The sequence below is a fragment of the Lithobates pipiens genome, unplaced genomic scaffold (assembly GCF_037356315.1).
Source record: "Lithobates pipiens isolate NorthernLeopardFrog02 unplaced genomic scaffold, aLitPip1_a1.2 Scaffold_16, whole genome shotgun sequence".
Lineage (NCBI taxonomy): Eukaryota > Metazoa > Chordata > Amphibia > Anura > Ranidae > Lithobates > Lithobates pipiens.
The window spans coordinates 138,545,388-138,563,127 of NW_027507748.1; the positions used below are offsets into that span (position 1 = coordinate 138,545,388).

At 42.6% G+C, this 17,740-nt stretch overlaps 1 protein-coding gene across 1 annotated transcript in view; it reads left to right on the forward strand.

Moving 5' to 3' along the window:
• Positions 1 to 17,740, forward strand: part of COL26A1 (collagen type XXVI alpha 1 chain) — a 558,415-nt gene that overhangs the window by 139,370 nt on the left and 401,305 nt on the right. Inside the window, exon 2 of the mRNA XM_077480518.1 lies at positions 7,245 to 7,367. Within this exon, the coding sequence (XP_077336644.1) occupies positions 7,245 to 7,367 (123 nt within the window). The remainder of the gene's footprint in view (positions 1 to 7,244; positions 7,368 to 17,740) is intronic.

Below are 17,740 nucleotides of genomic sequence, written 5' to 3' on the forward strand. Positions count from 1 at the left end.
ATAATGATCTAGCCAGAACTGCATTTTTGACAATTTCACTGACGTCGATGCCTTTTGAAATATTGTCCCTCGATTGAGATGCATTAGCTGATTTTTTGAAACAGCGGGCTGCTGGATGGGTACCTGCGCAAAACGAACACTCATGTTTATATCTGCAGTTTGATAAGAACCTGCATTGTGAATCGTTGTATGCAAAGCACACTCCTTTACGAAAAGTTGACTGAACATTCGGAATTGGGGCCTCTGTGTATATTGAGGTCTTTGCGGCAGCATCAAATTCAGCCACAGACCGACATCCTTAACCCCCCAGCGGAGAGATGGGTGAACTGAAAGCTTCTGTCTGAAGCTCTCATCATAACTAAACTATGCAATGGCACCAAAGTGGCGGTAAGCTTCCACAACTATATCAAGGTGTTGAAACAAACCTGAGCATTTATCAGGAAAACGTTCACCCATGACAGAAGCAAAAATACAAAAAGCCTGAAGCCAGTTCTGAAAAGTCCGGGGAATTGCCCTCCTCCTATCTTCTTCAGACCTGTCATCCATTCTTTTTTCAGATTTAAACAAAAATTCTTTAGATGACGGGAGCAATGACAAAATGTCTATGAATTCTCCCCGCCAATTTTTTTCTTTAACTGCTGTGGATAAATGATATCCCAGGGGAGATAATTCACAAGGGAGGGCTTCTTTAAGACAGGATTCAGAAACCATAGTTTTAATAGGTAAAGGTATAGTAGTATCAGAGACAGAAACAGGTATAGATGAATTAACAATATTCTTAACAGGTAACTCATCAATAGAAACATTCTTACACAAAGGGTTAATACTCACTGCAGTGGCGGGGTTATTCTGTGAAAAAACATCATTAAAAGGTACATTCAAACTACTTGCCCCACCGCCACTCCATATATTACCAATATTAATAGGCTCACCCATTTTTGCAAGTACATTGGCTAAAGAACCAACTACTTTACCCAGTTCTAATAAATTCAAATCATTTCTCTCACCAGAGTTATGGTCCACGCTAACAGGCTGCCCAGATGCTGGTACCTCATTTGATATGCCCGCAGAAGCTAGCTGAGGTGATTCCATCATGGCTCTGTTAGATGAGAGTGACCTTGCCTGTTTCACCTGTTCTCTCACAGGGGAAGAGGGAGAATCTTCCCTTCTCAACCTTTTCCCCTTGTTACCTTTGCGACCTCTTTTCTGGCCAGCAGGGGGAGTCTTGTGACTGACAGACTCCATTACTTCAATGGGCACAGTCTGAGCATGCTCCATATCAGCTGAAGCTGACACAGAAGGGACGGCATCTTCTTCTAAACACCGCCTCAACCACTCCGCCCCTCCACAGCTCTCCGCCTTGGATAAGACGGCGCAGCAACTCCTCCATTTTCAGGTAACTGCTTACAGCAGCACAGGGTCTGTCCTCAGCAGGGTCTCCTCAGGCTGTGAAAAGAGCGGGAAAGCCGCCGGCTTATATAGACACAGCCCGGCTCAATCCCGCCCGATTCAGCCAATCGGGACCTGTTGCTATGCTGCTACACATTTCACTTCACCTGGGGCAACCTAAAAGATGAGGGAGAGAGGGGGGGAACATTCTGTCTATCGCCCTATGTACTGTCCCATGGAGCCCCGCATAAGCGCTAGAGGCTCATTCAGTATTTGGGACGATGCAACATACTCTTCCACTTCTGTTAGGGGTGGCACTATTGGAGATAAGTTATATAAAACAGAGTAAAAGTTCTCAAATTCTTGGGTAATTTGTTTGGGAAGGACTGCCCTTCGACCCACTGATGTGTTAATGTGATTAATGTATGTGGCAGATTTATGTTCTCTAACCATTCTCGCTAGTAGTTTACCTCATTTGTCCCCTGACTCATATGCTGCTTTCCAGCAGAACTGTAGGGCAGCTTTGGCTCTGTAATAAAGGAGGTCAGTGATCTGTTTGCAACAGATCGCGAGATTGGCTTCTAACGACTGTGAGAGAGCGTGTTTGTATCTAGCTTCGGTTTCCATATTAGTTGGGATAGCTGCTCGTTGTGGTCCCATTTAATACGGACTCCATGTTTGATAAGGATCCCTCTAATGACCGTTTTGTGGGCTTCCCATAGAATCCCGGGGTCACAGTCTGGTTGGCTGTTTTCTTGAAAGTAGAGGTTCACTGCTCTGGTCACCTCTGCTAGCAATTCTGGGGTCTGCAGGAGACTTTCATTTAGTCACCAAAACCAGTGTCTGGGTGTAGAAACATCGGATAAATTGTAGGTCAGGAATATGGGTGCGTGATCTGACCATGTCCTAATCCCTGTAGAAGTAGTCCCTACCGCATGTAGCTGGGCATGTGGGATCAGAAAGTAGTCTATTCTGGCATACGTTCGATGCACGTGTGAATAAAATGTGTAGTCACGCTCTACGCCAGATGTTAATTAATTGTGCTTTGTGTTGCGTCTTTGCCATTCGCTTGAGCTGATTTGGTGGAATGGACGTTTTGCCCATCGAGGTGTCTATTGAGGGGGATATTGGGGCATTGAAGTCTCCTCCAAGAATCAGTTGACTATTAGCACTATTTTGTGGTATTGTCATAAACCAGATGTGACCAGAACTGTATGACTGTGACAGAGTGAACCAGACATCAATAGGTGAAAGTAAGTAAATGTATTATTAAAGTAAGTGCATATAAATGTGAACACGCCACCAATACAAACAGAGTGAACAAACAAACAGTGATAATAAACCAACCAGCATATATAGCAAAAGGGAGTACCAGAATCGTAGTCAAGCAAGGCCAGGGTCATAAACAGGAGATCAGCAGATGGGGGGCAGGAGTAAACAGACAGGGAAACAAGATGGAAGGAGTCAGGCTGCAGGGCAAGGATTCAGGGATACATGAACAGAAACAAATAGGTTCAGGATACAGGGATCAGGGATCAGAATTAGGCTAACAGATAAACAGGCTGCAGGTCAGGGCACAAGGACAATACCAGGGCAAGGTGTGTGTGCACTTGCTGGGTATTTATACTATAGCTGCTATCAAAGTCATGTGACAGCTGATTGCAGAAGGTAATACCCGTTCCACACTGCCAGGATCCCTGTGCTGGTGGACGCCAGTACTGCAACCCAAAGATGACATAATTCCAGCTGGGAAAAGATCTTCTGACAGCTCCAAACTGCATTTGGTGTGCAGTACTGAGATCCACCAGCAGGTGTCTCCTTGTAGTTTTGTTCATGTATGTGTCTTGTGCCTGGGAATTCCTTTAGTCCTGGGAAAACACTGAATGCTAATACTTGTCTCCATCTGTGTTTTGTACACATTTTCACACTTTAAGGGTCCATCTACAAGTGTTTTTGGCATGTTGACGCATGTTATAAAGAGTGTAGCCAAAATTTTTTATTAAGATTTCAATGCACGCCCATGGACCAAAAATAAACTCTAGCACACATTTTTTTCCACCTGAGGTTCAGGTGTGTTTGTTTTGTTCATGTTTGTGTCTTGAGTTGCTATTGCATTGTGCATACACAGTCAATTTACTATGCTTTAACATGCATGATAACACAACAATATGCACACAGAAGTGTGAATGTGACCTAACAGACAAGGCTCTGAAAACTATGATTTTTGATTAATTCATCAAAAAGTTTTAATCAATCTTTGACTTATAAGGTTTCACATAATGTTTCAGGAAGATATTGGTAACTGTTCATCTCAAAAGGTCATTAAAAGGGACTCGTTTTCACTTTTACATTTTTTTGGTACTTTATATATACTTTATATATATTAGGAAGTCTAGTAGAAGGATACGAATTGGCCACACACAGTACAATCTCATTGTCCATTCTCCTTTAGATTTACCAATAGAGTCTACCTTATTGGGTGTAAATTAAATGAATTGTTGAGACTCCCCTACTATAATGTGTTGGCTTTGTTAAAAAAATGTCATTTTTTTTTTTTATATTGTCTGTCCCTATTAGGGAGATTTACTCTATTTTTCCAAATTGTGTCATTGTAACTGAGAGAGAGCAAGTGAGAAAGATATCCAAAATTTTGAGTCGTCAACAGAACAGGCATAAATCTTGCAATGGGGACATTTGTTCTGGTGACATCTGTCTAATGCTGCGTACACACGACCGGACTTTCCGGCAGACTAGGTCCGACGTAATCAGTCTGTCGGACATTCTGATCGTGTGTGGGCTAATCCGATCGTTTTTCTTTAAAAAATCATACGGACCTAGAAATAGAACATATTTCAAATCTGTTCAATGGACTCAATTCCTATCGGGAAAACCATTCGTCTGTATGCTGGTCCAACAGACCAAATACAATGCAAGGGAAGCTATTGGCTACTGGCTAGTGAACTTCCTTTTTTAGTCCCATCATACGTCATCATGTTCAACTTTCGAACGAACTTAGTCCATTTGTGTGTGGGCAAGTCCGTTTGTTCGGAAGTCCGTCGGAACTCCGCCAAAAGTCAGTCGGAAAGGCTGTCGGACCTTTTCTGCCAGAAAGTCCGGACGTGTGTACAGGGCATAAGAGGACTTTTTCCTCACTTTGATGGGATTTTCTCTCACTTCCTGTTGTGTCTTAATGAGTGGGAAGCATGAGGGGAAATCTCTCCAATGGGACATAGTGAGGGGTTTTAGCCATTCACAACAATGAAGAAAACAAGTGTGCAACAGATTTGCTTCAAGAAGATTTCACAGCTTGGCCAGGTTAAAGCTGAAATCTGGGCTGGAGAAAAATACCATTGCAATAGGAGCCCCCACACTGCAAGTGTTAAATGACCATTAAGTTTAGGGGTACTGGAATAAGCAGTAAAACTTACCAACAGGCTCTCAACATCTGTGTGACTGTTTCAGCACTGCCACCTCTCTAAGGGGCTTTCAGCTGTGGTCACATGCTCACCACTTTTAGAGATAATAACCATTTAACTGTTGCAGTGCAAGGGTGAATCACAGCAAAGGTATTTTTTTGTTTAACAATTCCAAGGTTCAGCTTTACAATATAACTGATGGCAAAACTTTTCTTCGTTTTGGACGAAGTGAGGAGGTGTTAGAACACCAGTCCAGCTTTTATTGGTCTCTGTGCCCCCATTCTGCTTACCATTATCATCAAAAGAAAATGTAAAAGAAAATCTAAAATGTTGGGTTGTCCCCAGAACAGTAATAGAGGGGAAAGCTTCCAATGGGCACATTAGATTTGGTGACTGCGGAGACACCCGGGGATTCCCTCATGTTGCAGAGATTTATTTGCACTCCCTGTTTTGGCTATGGGAGAAGACGTGAAGGGAAATCTCCCCAATGGAACACAGATCCCCCCCCCCCACAAAAAAAAGAAAAAACAAAAAAACAACTGGTAGGGGTTTTACCTCTCCCTTTCTGTCAGGAAAGGTTTCACCTGCTGGTGGCGCTGTCAGACCTTTGGCCCGCAGTACTTATGTCCACCAGCAGGTGTCTCCTAGCAGTCTGGAACTGTCAGGAAAGGTTTCACCTGCTGGTGGCACTGTCTGATCTTTTGGCCACAGTACTGTTGTCCACCAGCTGGTGTCGCCTGGCAGTGTGAAGCCGACATTATCTCCTGCGATCAGGTGTCACCTGAGGCTAATTGCAGGAGATGTGTACTTATACCCAGCAAGCACTCACACACTTCCCTTGGTATTGTCCTTGAGCCCTGACCCGTATCCTGTGATCCTAAGAACCTAAACCTGTATTTGTACCTGTTCCTGTCCATCCTGTGATCCTGTATTCCTGTACCCCTGCCTTGCAGCCTGATCCCTTCCACCTTTTCCTTGTTCCTATCTTGCTCCATGCCCCCATCTGCTGATCTCTCGTTTATGACCCTGGCATGGCTATGTTTACAGTTCGGGTATTCCCCATCTATAGTACATACCTGTTTTGTTTGTTGTTATTTGTGGGTTACTGTCTGATTGTTGGATTGTTGTACACTCTTTGGTATTGGAGGTGTTTTTATATCTATATTCACTTATCTTAACCACTACAATACAGGGCACTTTCACCCCCTTCCTTCCCAGCCCAATTTTCAGCTTTCAGCGCTCTAGCGCTTTCAGTGACAATTGCGCGGTCGTGCTACACTGTACCCAAATGAAATTGTTATCATTTTGTTCGCACAAATAGAGCTTTATTTTGGTGTTATTTATTCACGACTCCGTTTTTTTTTTTTGCGATATAAAATAGCGGAAATTTGGAAAAAAAACAATATTTTCTTTTTTCTATTTGAAAAGAAATCCAATAAAATCAAATTTTGTCATAAATTTAAGCCAAAATGTATTCTGCTACATGTTTTTGGTAAAAAAAAATCCGTTAAGTGTATAATAATTGGTTTGTGTGATCACGGACATATGTACGCAAATGATCATGTACATATGTGTGCAGGTGATCACGTACATATGTGTGCAGATAATCATTGGGACATGTGATTTTAGTGGGACATATGTGGGGGACATGTTTTTATTATTAGGGACATGTGTTTTTATTATTTGGGGACATGTATGTTTTGGGGACTTGTGTGTTTTGGGGACATATGTGGGGACTGTGTTTGTACTGTGTGGTGTGTTGTGTGTTTACACTACACTGATGATCAGTGAGTAAAAAGCTGTAAAAAGCAGCCCATACTCACTGATCATCAGCCGGCTGCAGCGTTCTGCTCTCCTCTCCTCAGCGGTGACTTCCGTGTGAGGAGAGGAGAGCCGATTGCCTAGCAACCGGCTGTTTTTACATCACATGACGGCCGTGATTGGACACGGCCGTCATGTGATCAGGAGGGTCAATCACAGAGCCCTCCTGCCGATCTGAGATGTGCCGTGTTCGGGTGACACGAGCACATCGGGATCGCGCCGCTGCGCAGGCGCGCGCGCGCGCGATCCCGCTACTCCTGAAGGACGTTCCTGAACGTCCTATCAGGAGTAGACGGCTCCCACCCGGCCGTATATATGCATTGGCCGGGTGGGAAGTGGTTAATAAACTACATTATTTCAGTTTACATGTGTTTGGTTCCCTCTGTTGCAGTCCACATGGTTCTGGTCACACCTGTTCGTGACACTTTGTCTATCCAAAATGAAAAAAATATCTGTTTAGTTCTGCTTTAAGATTTGTATGGATTTTTAAAGTTGTGGCAGAAATTTAGGAACTCCATTATAAGTAAAGTGTTAAAAAAAAGCCCAAAAATGTAATTAAATGTAGAAGGTTTCGATTGATGTACTGATTGATATGTATTAATGTTTCTTCTCCTGTAGGAATTGGTGTCAATTCACAGCAACTAAAACAGTTACTTGCCAAGTACAGAATGGTTCAGAGACGGTGGTCCAGAGAGTTTACCAGAGTTGCAGATGGCCAGGACCATGCACCAATCTTGTCAGGTACTATGGAGTTTTTTCCCTTCCTCTAAAAACCTCATTTACGCAATTTAACCTTTTCTAATCCAATATTTCTATATTAATGTTTCTCTTTAATAACTATCCCTGTAACCCATTGTGTATGCAAACTTAAAAAAAAAAGCTTGTATTAACCACTTACAGACTTGACCATTTTGCTGGTCAAAGACCAGACCACTTTTTGCGATTTGGCACTGCGTCACTTCAACTGACAATTGCGCGGTCGTGCGACGTGACTCCCAAACAAAATTGACATCCTTTTTTTCCCACAAATAGAGCTTTCTTTTGGTGGTATTTGATCACCCCTGCGGTTTTTATTTTTTGTGCTATAAACAAAAATAGAGCGACAATTTTGAAAAAAACGCATTATTTTTTACTTTTTGTTATAATAAATATCCCCCAAAAATATATAAAAAAAATGTTTCCCTCAGTTTAGGCCGATACGTATTCTTCTACATATTTTTGATTGGTTTGCGCAAAAGTTATAGCCTTTACAAAATAGGGGATAGTTTTATGGCATTTTTATTGATATTTTGTTTTTACTAGTAATGGCGGTGATCAGTGATTTTTATTGTGACTGCGACATTATGGCGGACACATCGGGCATTTTTGACACATTTTTGGGACCATTGTAATTTATACAGCAATCACTGCTATATAAATGCAGTGTTTCCTGTGTAAATGACACTGGCAGTGAAGGGGTTAACCAGTGGGTGGCAGTGTAGGGGTTAAGTGTTCCTAGGGGTGTGTTACTAACTGTGGGGGGCTGGGCTTTCATTTAGTGAACACTGATCTCTGCTCCAATCACATGGAGCAGAGATCAGCGTCACTAGTTGCTAGGCAGAATGGAGAAATGCTGTTTACAACGGCATTTCTCCATTCAGCTGCCCCATGAAACGATCGCGGGTAAGCCCGCGGCGATCGAGTCCGGGGGACCCGCGACCGGGCTCACGGGGTCCTGACCGGCGCACTCGCGATGGCAGGGCGGTATTAAAGATTGGACGTACCTGTACGCCAATATGCCTGCCCGTGCCATTCTGCCGACGTACATCGGCGCGCGCTGGTCGGGAAACGGTTAAACTTGTGCTTAAGGCTTGTGAAGACTGCCATTGTTGTTCTCCTGAAAGTGCCATGTCTCTGTTTTTTCTCATTCAATGACAAGGACAAGCAGGTAGAATAGAAAGTGTGAAGTCAGAATTCATGGTCTGCATCCTTGTCCCAGACCAGTGCAACTAACATTTCCGAAAGGATAGGCCTACATACTGTTTATTTCTAGTACACTTCTAGTAAATTTCTTAAAATTAGATATAAAATCATTTGTTGTGTTAAACTAATTTATAGCAAAACAATGCATTAGAAAGCAGCCAACGTTTTAATAGTTTTTTTTAGACCAGATAGGAAACAAGCTATAGATAGGGAATGACAAAAACTACTGTTAAAATTAAGATTGACTCTAAAAAAGAAAAATCAATGTAGGTTGATGCGTATGTGACTAGCATAAGTGAACTAAACTATGCGAACAACTTGTAAACCCTGTAACTTTGCAAACCCTGTAACTGTCACTTTTGCTGGACAGCTTGGCATGTATCTAAATGTAGAGAAGAAGTAATAGAATTAATATACTAATATGGCCATTACAGGCATTACTATATATAGTTAAAAGCAGAACATATTTTTTTTTCATTTAAAATCAAAACCTTGGAGCCTTTGAGCTTTTGTAATTTCTTTCTGTAAGAAGATAGATTACTGTAATAATTATATCACCCATGGTGAGCCTTGTAAGTGTTTCAATCTTTTATTTAAAGCACTATGCTGAAATACAAAGCTATGATCTCATATTCCAGCAAAATCCTGGACATTCTGTAATTTTTATTTCATTTAGTGATTACCACTGTCTGATATATTACCTATTTAACTGGATGTGATGAATGGAGTGATAAAATAACCAAACAAGTGTGCTCTGGAATATTTGAAACCCCAACTAGATTTTCTGTTTAAATCAGATAAATACATCCCAGGTTCTTCAAAACAAAAGGTGTTTCAAGTTCATTATGCTTTTAAAGTAACCGTATCCTAAGTAGAAAAGCCCATTCCCTTCCAGCATGTTGCTCTGTGTGTGGAAGCAGCAGTCTCTCTGCATATGTCTGATGGCTTCTACAGAGTCAGCATTAGAGCTCTCCAATCAGCAGGGATCATAAGTGTTGCTGATTGTAGAACTCTAGGTCTGATTCAGCAATGGGTGGGGGGGGGGGGGTACATCAGACCCTTGTCTCCCCAAAGAGCAACAACATCTGCATCATGCTGGCAGTGAACAGACTTTTCTGCTTAGGCTGTGGCTGTTCTCTAAATTAATCAATATTTTCTGTATACATTTCACAGGTTTAGGAACATTCAGCTACTGGGTGGATCTGATTGATAGTCAGATAGTGTTAGAAGTCAAAAATCTCTTTTGACTTGACAATCCAACAACAGCTTAATAGTTTAGCGCTGTCAGATCAGTAAAAGAGAAATTTGAATCATCTGCAATGTTTTGCAGCAGGTTACTATAGTAGGCACATTTTTAATTCCTCATTAAAATGAGTCAGTCTGGGTGACTGTAACCTGGCACAACCAAGCTTCCCATCAAGCACAGAACCTGCTGCTACTTAGTGCCCACAAGCCGTGCTACTTTCATGGTAAATGTGTAATTGTGTATTGTGCTACACAGGTCACTGCTAACAGTGTGAATGACCTAACACCTACCGTATATACTCGAGTATAGGCCGACCCGAATATAAGCCGAGGCCCCCAATTTTACCCCCAAAAAAACTGGCAAACTTATTGACTCGTGTATAAGCCGAGGGTGAGACATGCCTGTCCATCCCTGTGTGTGTGTCCGTCCATCCCTGTGTGTCCGTCCATCCCTGTGTGTCCGTCCATCCCTGTGTGTCCGTCCATCCATCCCTGTGTGTGTGTGTGTCCATCCATCCATCCATCCCTGTGTGTGTGTGTCTCCATCCATCCATCCATCCATCCCTGTGTGTGTGTGTCTCCATCCATCCATCCCTGTGTGTGTGTGTCTCCATCCATCCATCCATCCCTGTGTGTGTGTGTATCCATCCATCCCTGTGTGTGTGTGTCTCCATCCATCCATCCGTGTGTGTGTGTGTGTGTGTGTGTGTGTGTGTGTGTGTGTGTCCAGCCTACCTGTGTCCCGAGCCTTTGTCCCGAGCCTCCGTCCCGTGCCTTGCTTCCTTGCCTCCGTCCCGTGCCGTGCCTTGCCTCCGTCCCGTGTCGTGCCTTGCCTTGCCTCCGTCCCGTCCCGTGCCTTGCCTTGCCTCCGTCCCGTGCCCTCTTCGTCGGCGCCTCGGCGGCCATTGTAAAATTCAAAAGCCGCGCCTCCGCCTTCGCCTGTGATAGGCGGAACACTGAATTTCCCAGCAGCCTGTGTTCCGCCTATCACGGACATCGTATCATCCTCGTCCGTAGTACGAGGATGAGACGATGTCCGTGATAGGCGGAATACAGGCTGCTGGGAAATTCAGTGTTCCGCCTATCACAGGCGAAGGCGGAGCCGGAGGCGCGGCTTTTGAATTATAGAATGGCCGCTGTCTGTCTGCTCGACACGCTGATCGAGCGGGCAGACAGCGATGACTCGAGTATAAGCCGAGGGGGGCACTTTCAGCCTCAAAAAAGAGGCTGAAAATCTCGGCTTATACTCGAGTATATACGGTATTTATTTTTGCTCCATTTAGAATGCCCTTTGTTATGAAATTCGGCATTGTAGTGTCATCATTAATTGAAAATGTTTCCCTAAATACAGCTAATTTATTTTTAAGGTTATTTCAAGTGAAATAAAGAGCAGCAGTAGGGGTCCTTCATGTGCTTATGAAGGGATTATAAGAGTAAAAAACCCTTTCATGTTTCTACACAGTGGACTCACAAGTAAAACACGGGTTTCCATTTGTTCTCCTAAAATTATTAGAAATATTAGCATTTTTAGAATATAAAAAATGCATTTTTCTTTAAAGCATAGCTTGAGGTATAGCTTTATTTTGGTAGAGTTGGGAAGGACAAAGACCCCTGTCATTTTTTCCATTTGTTTCACATTGGGGATATTTCCCTTCACTCCTCAACCTGTAGAGACAAAAGGGGTCAGCAAAAATCCCTCTTAGCCCTTGTACACACGGTCAGACATTCTGACAACCAAATCCATTGGATTTTGTCTGACGGATTTTGTCCGACGGATTTTGTCCGAAACTGTTGCATACACACGGTCAGACAAAGTTGTCGGAAAATCCGATTGTACATAACGTGATGACGTTATTTCGTTACAACGGGACTACGTTCAGGCTAGTAGCCAATAGATTTGATCTAGGAATTTGATCTGAGCATGTGTGGCACTTTGTCCGTCGGAGTAGGCTACATATGATCGGAGTATGTCCGATTGGAAAATTTTACCGGCAAGTTGGAAAAGTTGGTCCTTCTGATATTCCGACAGAAACAGTCCGATGGAGACTACACACAGTCGGAATATCCGACAAAACGGTCCGATAGAACACATTCCGTCTGAATCTCCGACCGTGTGTACAAGGGCTTAGACAGTTGTCATTGGCATAGGTGTCCCCACTGGAAGATTTCCCCTCTGCTCATGTTTTCCCCACATTCATTCCCAGAGATGGCAGTCACCAAAACAAATAGAGAGAGTATACCGCCCTAAAAGGTAGACAGATAGAAATAAAAAACAACCAGGGGTAATAACCACCACCACTCTATCCAATACTAAGAGAAAAGGGGATGAGGGTGGGGAAATAGGGCAGTTGCTGAAGCTGACCATATAACTATTCACAACCTCAAAAATGTGATGGACTATCTCGGTACTGATAACTAACAATATAGATGATATAAAAAATATTTATTGCATATAAAAAATGACATACAAGGTACATTAAAACAACAATTTTGAAGAAATTATTTTCAAAAAACAAATACTCAGGGTTCCCCCAAGATCAAGTGCATTACACTGGATAATAATATACAGACATAATTCAGCAAACTGTATGAATAAAAAGAATAATCAAGTTGCCCACCAGGCTGATCAGTGGCCATAAGTGAAATCACAAGGCCCGAAAATAGGCACTCCTGCGGTGGACAAGGGGGATGTATGGTATAATAAATGAGAGGGATGTATGCGGGGGGTTAAGGGAGTGGAAAAGGGGGGGAGGGAAAGGGGAACTGGAGATTGGAAGTGAGAAGGAAAGGGGGGGGGAGAGAAAGAGGGGAAGTGGGGGGAAAAGGAAGGGCCGGAGGGGAGGGAGGGAGGACAAGAGGCTGACAGGGGAAGTGTGGGAAGGGAATGGGGGCAGAAAGAAGGGAGGAGGTGAAGGGGGGGGAGAAAGAATTTATTATCCAATACTAAAATAACCTTTTAGCTTTAGATTGTTATAGACACTGGTTATACTGTGCACAGATGTTCCATCAACAAAGCAAACAATTTAACCTTTTTTTCCCAATTTGTCCAAATGCAGACGATTTTTAATTGTTGCCATCCTGTGCGAGTGCTTGCTCACACTTCTATCGGCCAAGCCTCTGATGACTCAGTCTTCTGCCAGGAGACCATCAATTTGATAACAGAATATTTTCTCGCAAACAGATGTAGCTGTTGCTATTGGGCCATGTATTCAGCTGTTTCCCGTCACCAGCCTTATTGTTTTTATTATGGCTCCTTGCGTAATAATCTGATCAGTGCCATATGGTAGAAAGTGAAGCACTAATTGTGGACACAACAAAGGAATATAAATCCAGCTGTGGAGTCAGCGGCACTGCACACATTGAATACTTAAGTCATACATGCTTACTTTTATGTGCTCTGTTGGACTCTGCGATGTAGGACGCTTCTCATGATTCATCAAAAAGCATTAGAGCAGTGAAATGTTGCTTTCCACATGTTGCAGTCATTAGTTATTGCGTTATCTATTGATGCTACCATACTTTTGTGAATCACTACTTCTTTGTGATATCGGTCAACTAATAATCCAATGACAGTTATCCTCATTTATCATATCTGATATAGGAGCCATCAACACAGTGTTGGACTGAATTGTGATGTCACTTTATTAGACTGATGGTTCTGTCACCCCTTGCTTCCTCTTCTCTTGCCACCAGTAACTAGATTGCGTAAACTGATTTATAAAGACTGTGCCTGTATTGTAATCAGAAATTGAAAAAAAAAAAACAAAAAAAAAAAAACAAAATATATATATATATATATATATGTATATATATATATATATATATATATATATATATATATATATATATATATATATATATATATATATATATATATTTATATGTAATATTTTACTTTTCCCTAATGAAGGGGGCTATTTAAAAAGTTGACATGCTTATACTGAAGATATGCTCAAATAAAGACAAAAATGTTAAGGATAACTCCACAAATAAAAAAATATAGAATATACAATTGCTACACAAGCCATATTGTAATTGAATAGTAATAAAAAATACCTTTCCCTTTCTTTTCCCAGCACTGTCATTTTCTGTAAAATTCAATGCAATATGGAAACCTAAAGTCCTTCTGTACACAGTTGGTACACAGAACTTCCCCAGAAATGTAATTCCCTGCTTGTGTGATTGGCTCACTGATTTTCCGAGAAGTCGGCACTAAGATACAAGTCACCTTTTAGGCATCCCCTGTAAAAAAAAATTTCTTCCAAAGAGTTAATCACATCTAAATGGATGCTGACACTGCAACTTTCCTTGTTAAAACACTGCATGTACATCAGATAATTAATAATGAAAAAGTCAGTCCTATTCAGATTTGCTTTGCAATTTGTCATATTCAAGCGTACAGCTTTTTCTTCAAAGCAAAAATAGGTAAGAGTCTGCAACAACATGTGTTAAAATCCCTGCAAATGTGCATTGATTACCCAGAAGGGATTATTTTTTCTCAACAAAAGGGGAGTTACTCTTTACATATTTTGATCTCTTACCCTTCTTATTTAGCATTCCTACATGTTAACTTATTCAAAGTCATGAATGCTCTCCTCCCCGGAGGTTAGAGTCTTGAGCAGTCTAGATTGAAATCTGCAAACTTTATAAAATGAAACAACAAATAACATCACTCTTCCCGATTGATTGAGCACCACTGCAAATTACAGCATAAATTGTCTGGCAATGTAGAATGGTTGGATTCCCTTTATTGTAAAGATATGTTAAATTGGGGTGGGACAGCACTAGCTTAATGCTAATAAATCAATCCGTGCTTGAACAGCATTTCTAATATGTTTTGAGTTACTGGAAATACTCTGTGGACGGTAAATTGCATATTATCAATCCACCAGAAAATTTGTCTTATTGCTCACAGATGAGAGAGGTGATAGCATAAGACTGCCCATACTGTAAATGACAGAAATGTCAACATTAGCAACTGGTAGTGACATATCTCCCTTTTTTGCTTATACGCCATCACACCCTTATTAACTCTTATGCGGCCCAGTAATAGCCCAGTCAACTAAGGTGATGTTAAAATTATCCTTTCCTATTATTAGGCCATGCATAGACACCTAAGGTCTAACCAAGCATTTATAGCATAATTAACCAATCTTGTCCTCAACCTCTTAAACATGATTTATTACCTGAAATGCAGATGTAGTACAATAATGAGTTATGAAAATCTGTTAAATATATCAATAAATGTGTTTATGTGCTTGAATGTCAAGTCAAGCACAACATGTATAAAGGAAACATGGTTTGTGTTAGCCCCTGTACACACGGTCGGAGATTTCCATAACCAAATCCGTCGGATTTTGTCCGTCGGATTTTGTCCGTCGGATCTTGTCCGAAACTGTTGCATACACACGGTCGGACTAAGTTGTTGAAAAATCCGATCATTCAGAACGTGATGACGTAATTTCGTTACGATGGGACTACGTTCAGGCTAGTAGCCAATAGCTTTGATGTAGGAATTTGATCTGAGCATGCGTGGCACTTAGTCCAATCAAAATTCTCTACACATGATCGGAGTATGTCCGATCGAACCAGTTGGTCGGGAAATATTTCCAACATGTTCGCAAATTGGGTTCGACGGATATTCCGACGGAATCAGTCTGATGCATACCACACACAGTCGGATTATCCAACAACACGGTCCGATAGGACACATTCCGACGGATTCTCCGACCGTGTGTACAAGGGCTTTAGAAAGCTGCTGTAGATACTACTCTTATGCCAGCCATATATGGATTGAAATTCGGTCGGTTCTATAGGGACCAGCTGAGTTTGGATCCATGTATTGGCAGGGAGGTTTACGGAAGTCTATCTACTGATTTACTTCTGTACAACCGCCCTGTCGGATTTTCCTGGATTGATCAGCGGCAGTAGCTGGCAGTGCTGATCAGTGTGTTCTGAGGGTGGGGGAGCCTCCCTGATGTCAGAATACAATAGCTCAAGGATGTAGATAAGGAAATCGAGTCAGTTTTTAATGAAAGACTTGGACTCATCGATGGGCTGCCTTACCAGTTAAGATGGGGTTGGACACATAGCCAAGCCCTTCTTGTTTTATTGGAAAATGACAGAAACACAGAGACATACATTATAGCCATGTAGTTCCACTAGAAAGAAAATTACATTTTGCAAGTATCAAACATAATACCATCTAATGCCAGAACTACTGTACTAATCACAGTATAATATATGAGAATGATTGTCTGCATCTATGTCAGTATAAAGCTAACAGTATGCATCTGAAATTATTTTGGGATACAATTAAAATGCATTTAAGATGCTTTTTCCTTGCTTTCACATCCACGTGTGTGCCATTGTGCACGTTGCTTTATAAGATCTATTCCAAAATTCAGACAGCACAATTCCAGGACCTTGAAGGCCCAATAACACAAGTTTGTTCTGGTGCATTTAATACACATTGACCCCAATGTGTGGTGTGAACAAGCCTTCAAATTTACTCCACAAGCATACGTTCCGAAGCAAACTAAAAGCCCATGTACACTAAACCTAAATGTATCTAGAATGACCAGTTGGGTTTCTAGATCAAATATATATATACAGGGGTCAAGTCCTAGGGAAAAAAGTGTGGGAACTCCCACCCAAGATCCACTCCCCTATAAAAAAAATAAAAATAGGACATCAGGGCACATCAAGGCACGGGGCACATCAGGGCACGGGGCATATCAGGGCATGGGACACATCAGGCCACATGGCATATAAGGGCACGGGGCACATTATGGCACATCAGGGCACATTATGGCACATCAGGGCACATTATAGGGCACATCAGGTCACATTATGGGGCACATAGCACATCAGGGTATGGGGCACATCAGGGCACGGGGTACATCAGGGCACGGGGCACATAGCACATCAGGGCATGGGGCACATTATGGGGCACATCAGGGCACATTATGTGGCACATTGGGGCACATAGCACATCAGGGCACATTATGGGGCACATAGCACATCAGGGCACATAGCACATAAGGGCATGGGGCACATCAGGGCATGAGACACATCAGGCCACATGGCACATCAGGGTATGGGGGAAACGTTGGTACATTATGGCACATCAGGGCACATTATGGCACATCATGGCACATCATGGGGCACATAGCACATCAGGGCACATAGCACATAAGGGTGCGGGGCACATCAGGCCACATGGCACATCAGGGCACATCAGGGAACATTATAGCACATTATGGGGCACATAGCACATCAGGGCATATTATGGGGCACATAGCACATCAGGGCACATAGCACATAAGGACACGGGGCACATCGGGGCATGGGGCACATCAGGCCACATGGCACATAAGGGCATGGGAAATGTTGGCACATGGGGGCACATCAGGGCACATTATGGGTCACATAGCACATCAGGGCACATTATGGCACATCAGGGCACATTATGGGGCACATAGCACATCAGGGCACATTATGGCACATCGGGGCACATTATGAGGCACATAGCACATCAAGGCACATAGCACATAAGGGCATGGGGCACATCAGGCCACATGGCACATAAGGGCATGGGGCACATCAGGGAACATTATGGGGCACAGTGGGGCACATAGGACATCAGGGCAGGGGGCACATTACAGCATGGGGCACATCAGGGCACATAATGGGGCACATAGCACACCAGGGCACATAGCACATAAGGGCATGGGGCACATCAGGCCACATGGCACATCAGGGTATGGGGGAAACGTTGGCACATTATGGCACATCAGGGCACATTATGGCACATTATGGGGCACATAGCACATCAGGGCACATAACGGTGCAGGGCACATCAGGCCACATGGCACATAAGGGCACATCAGGGCATGGGGCACATC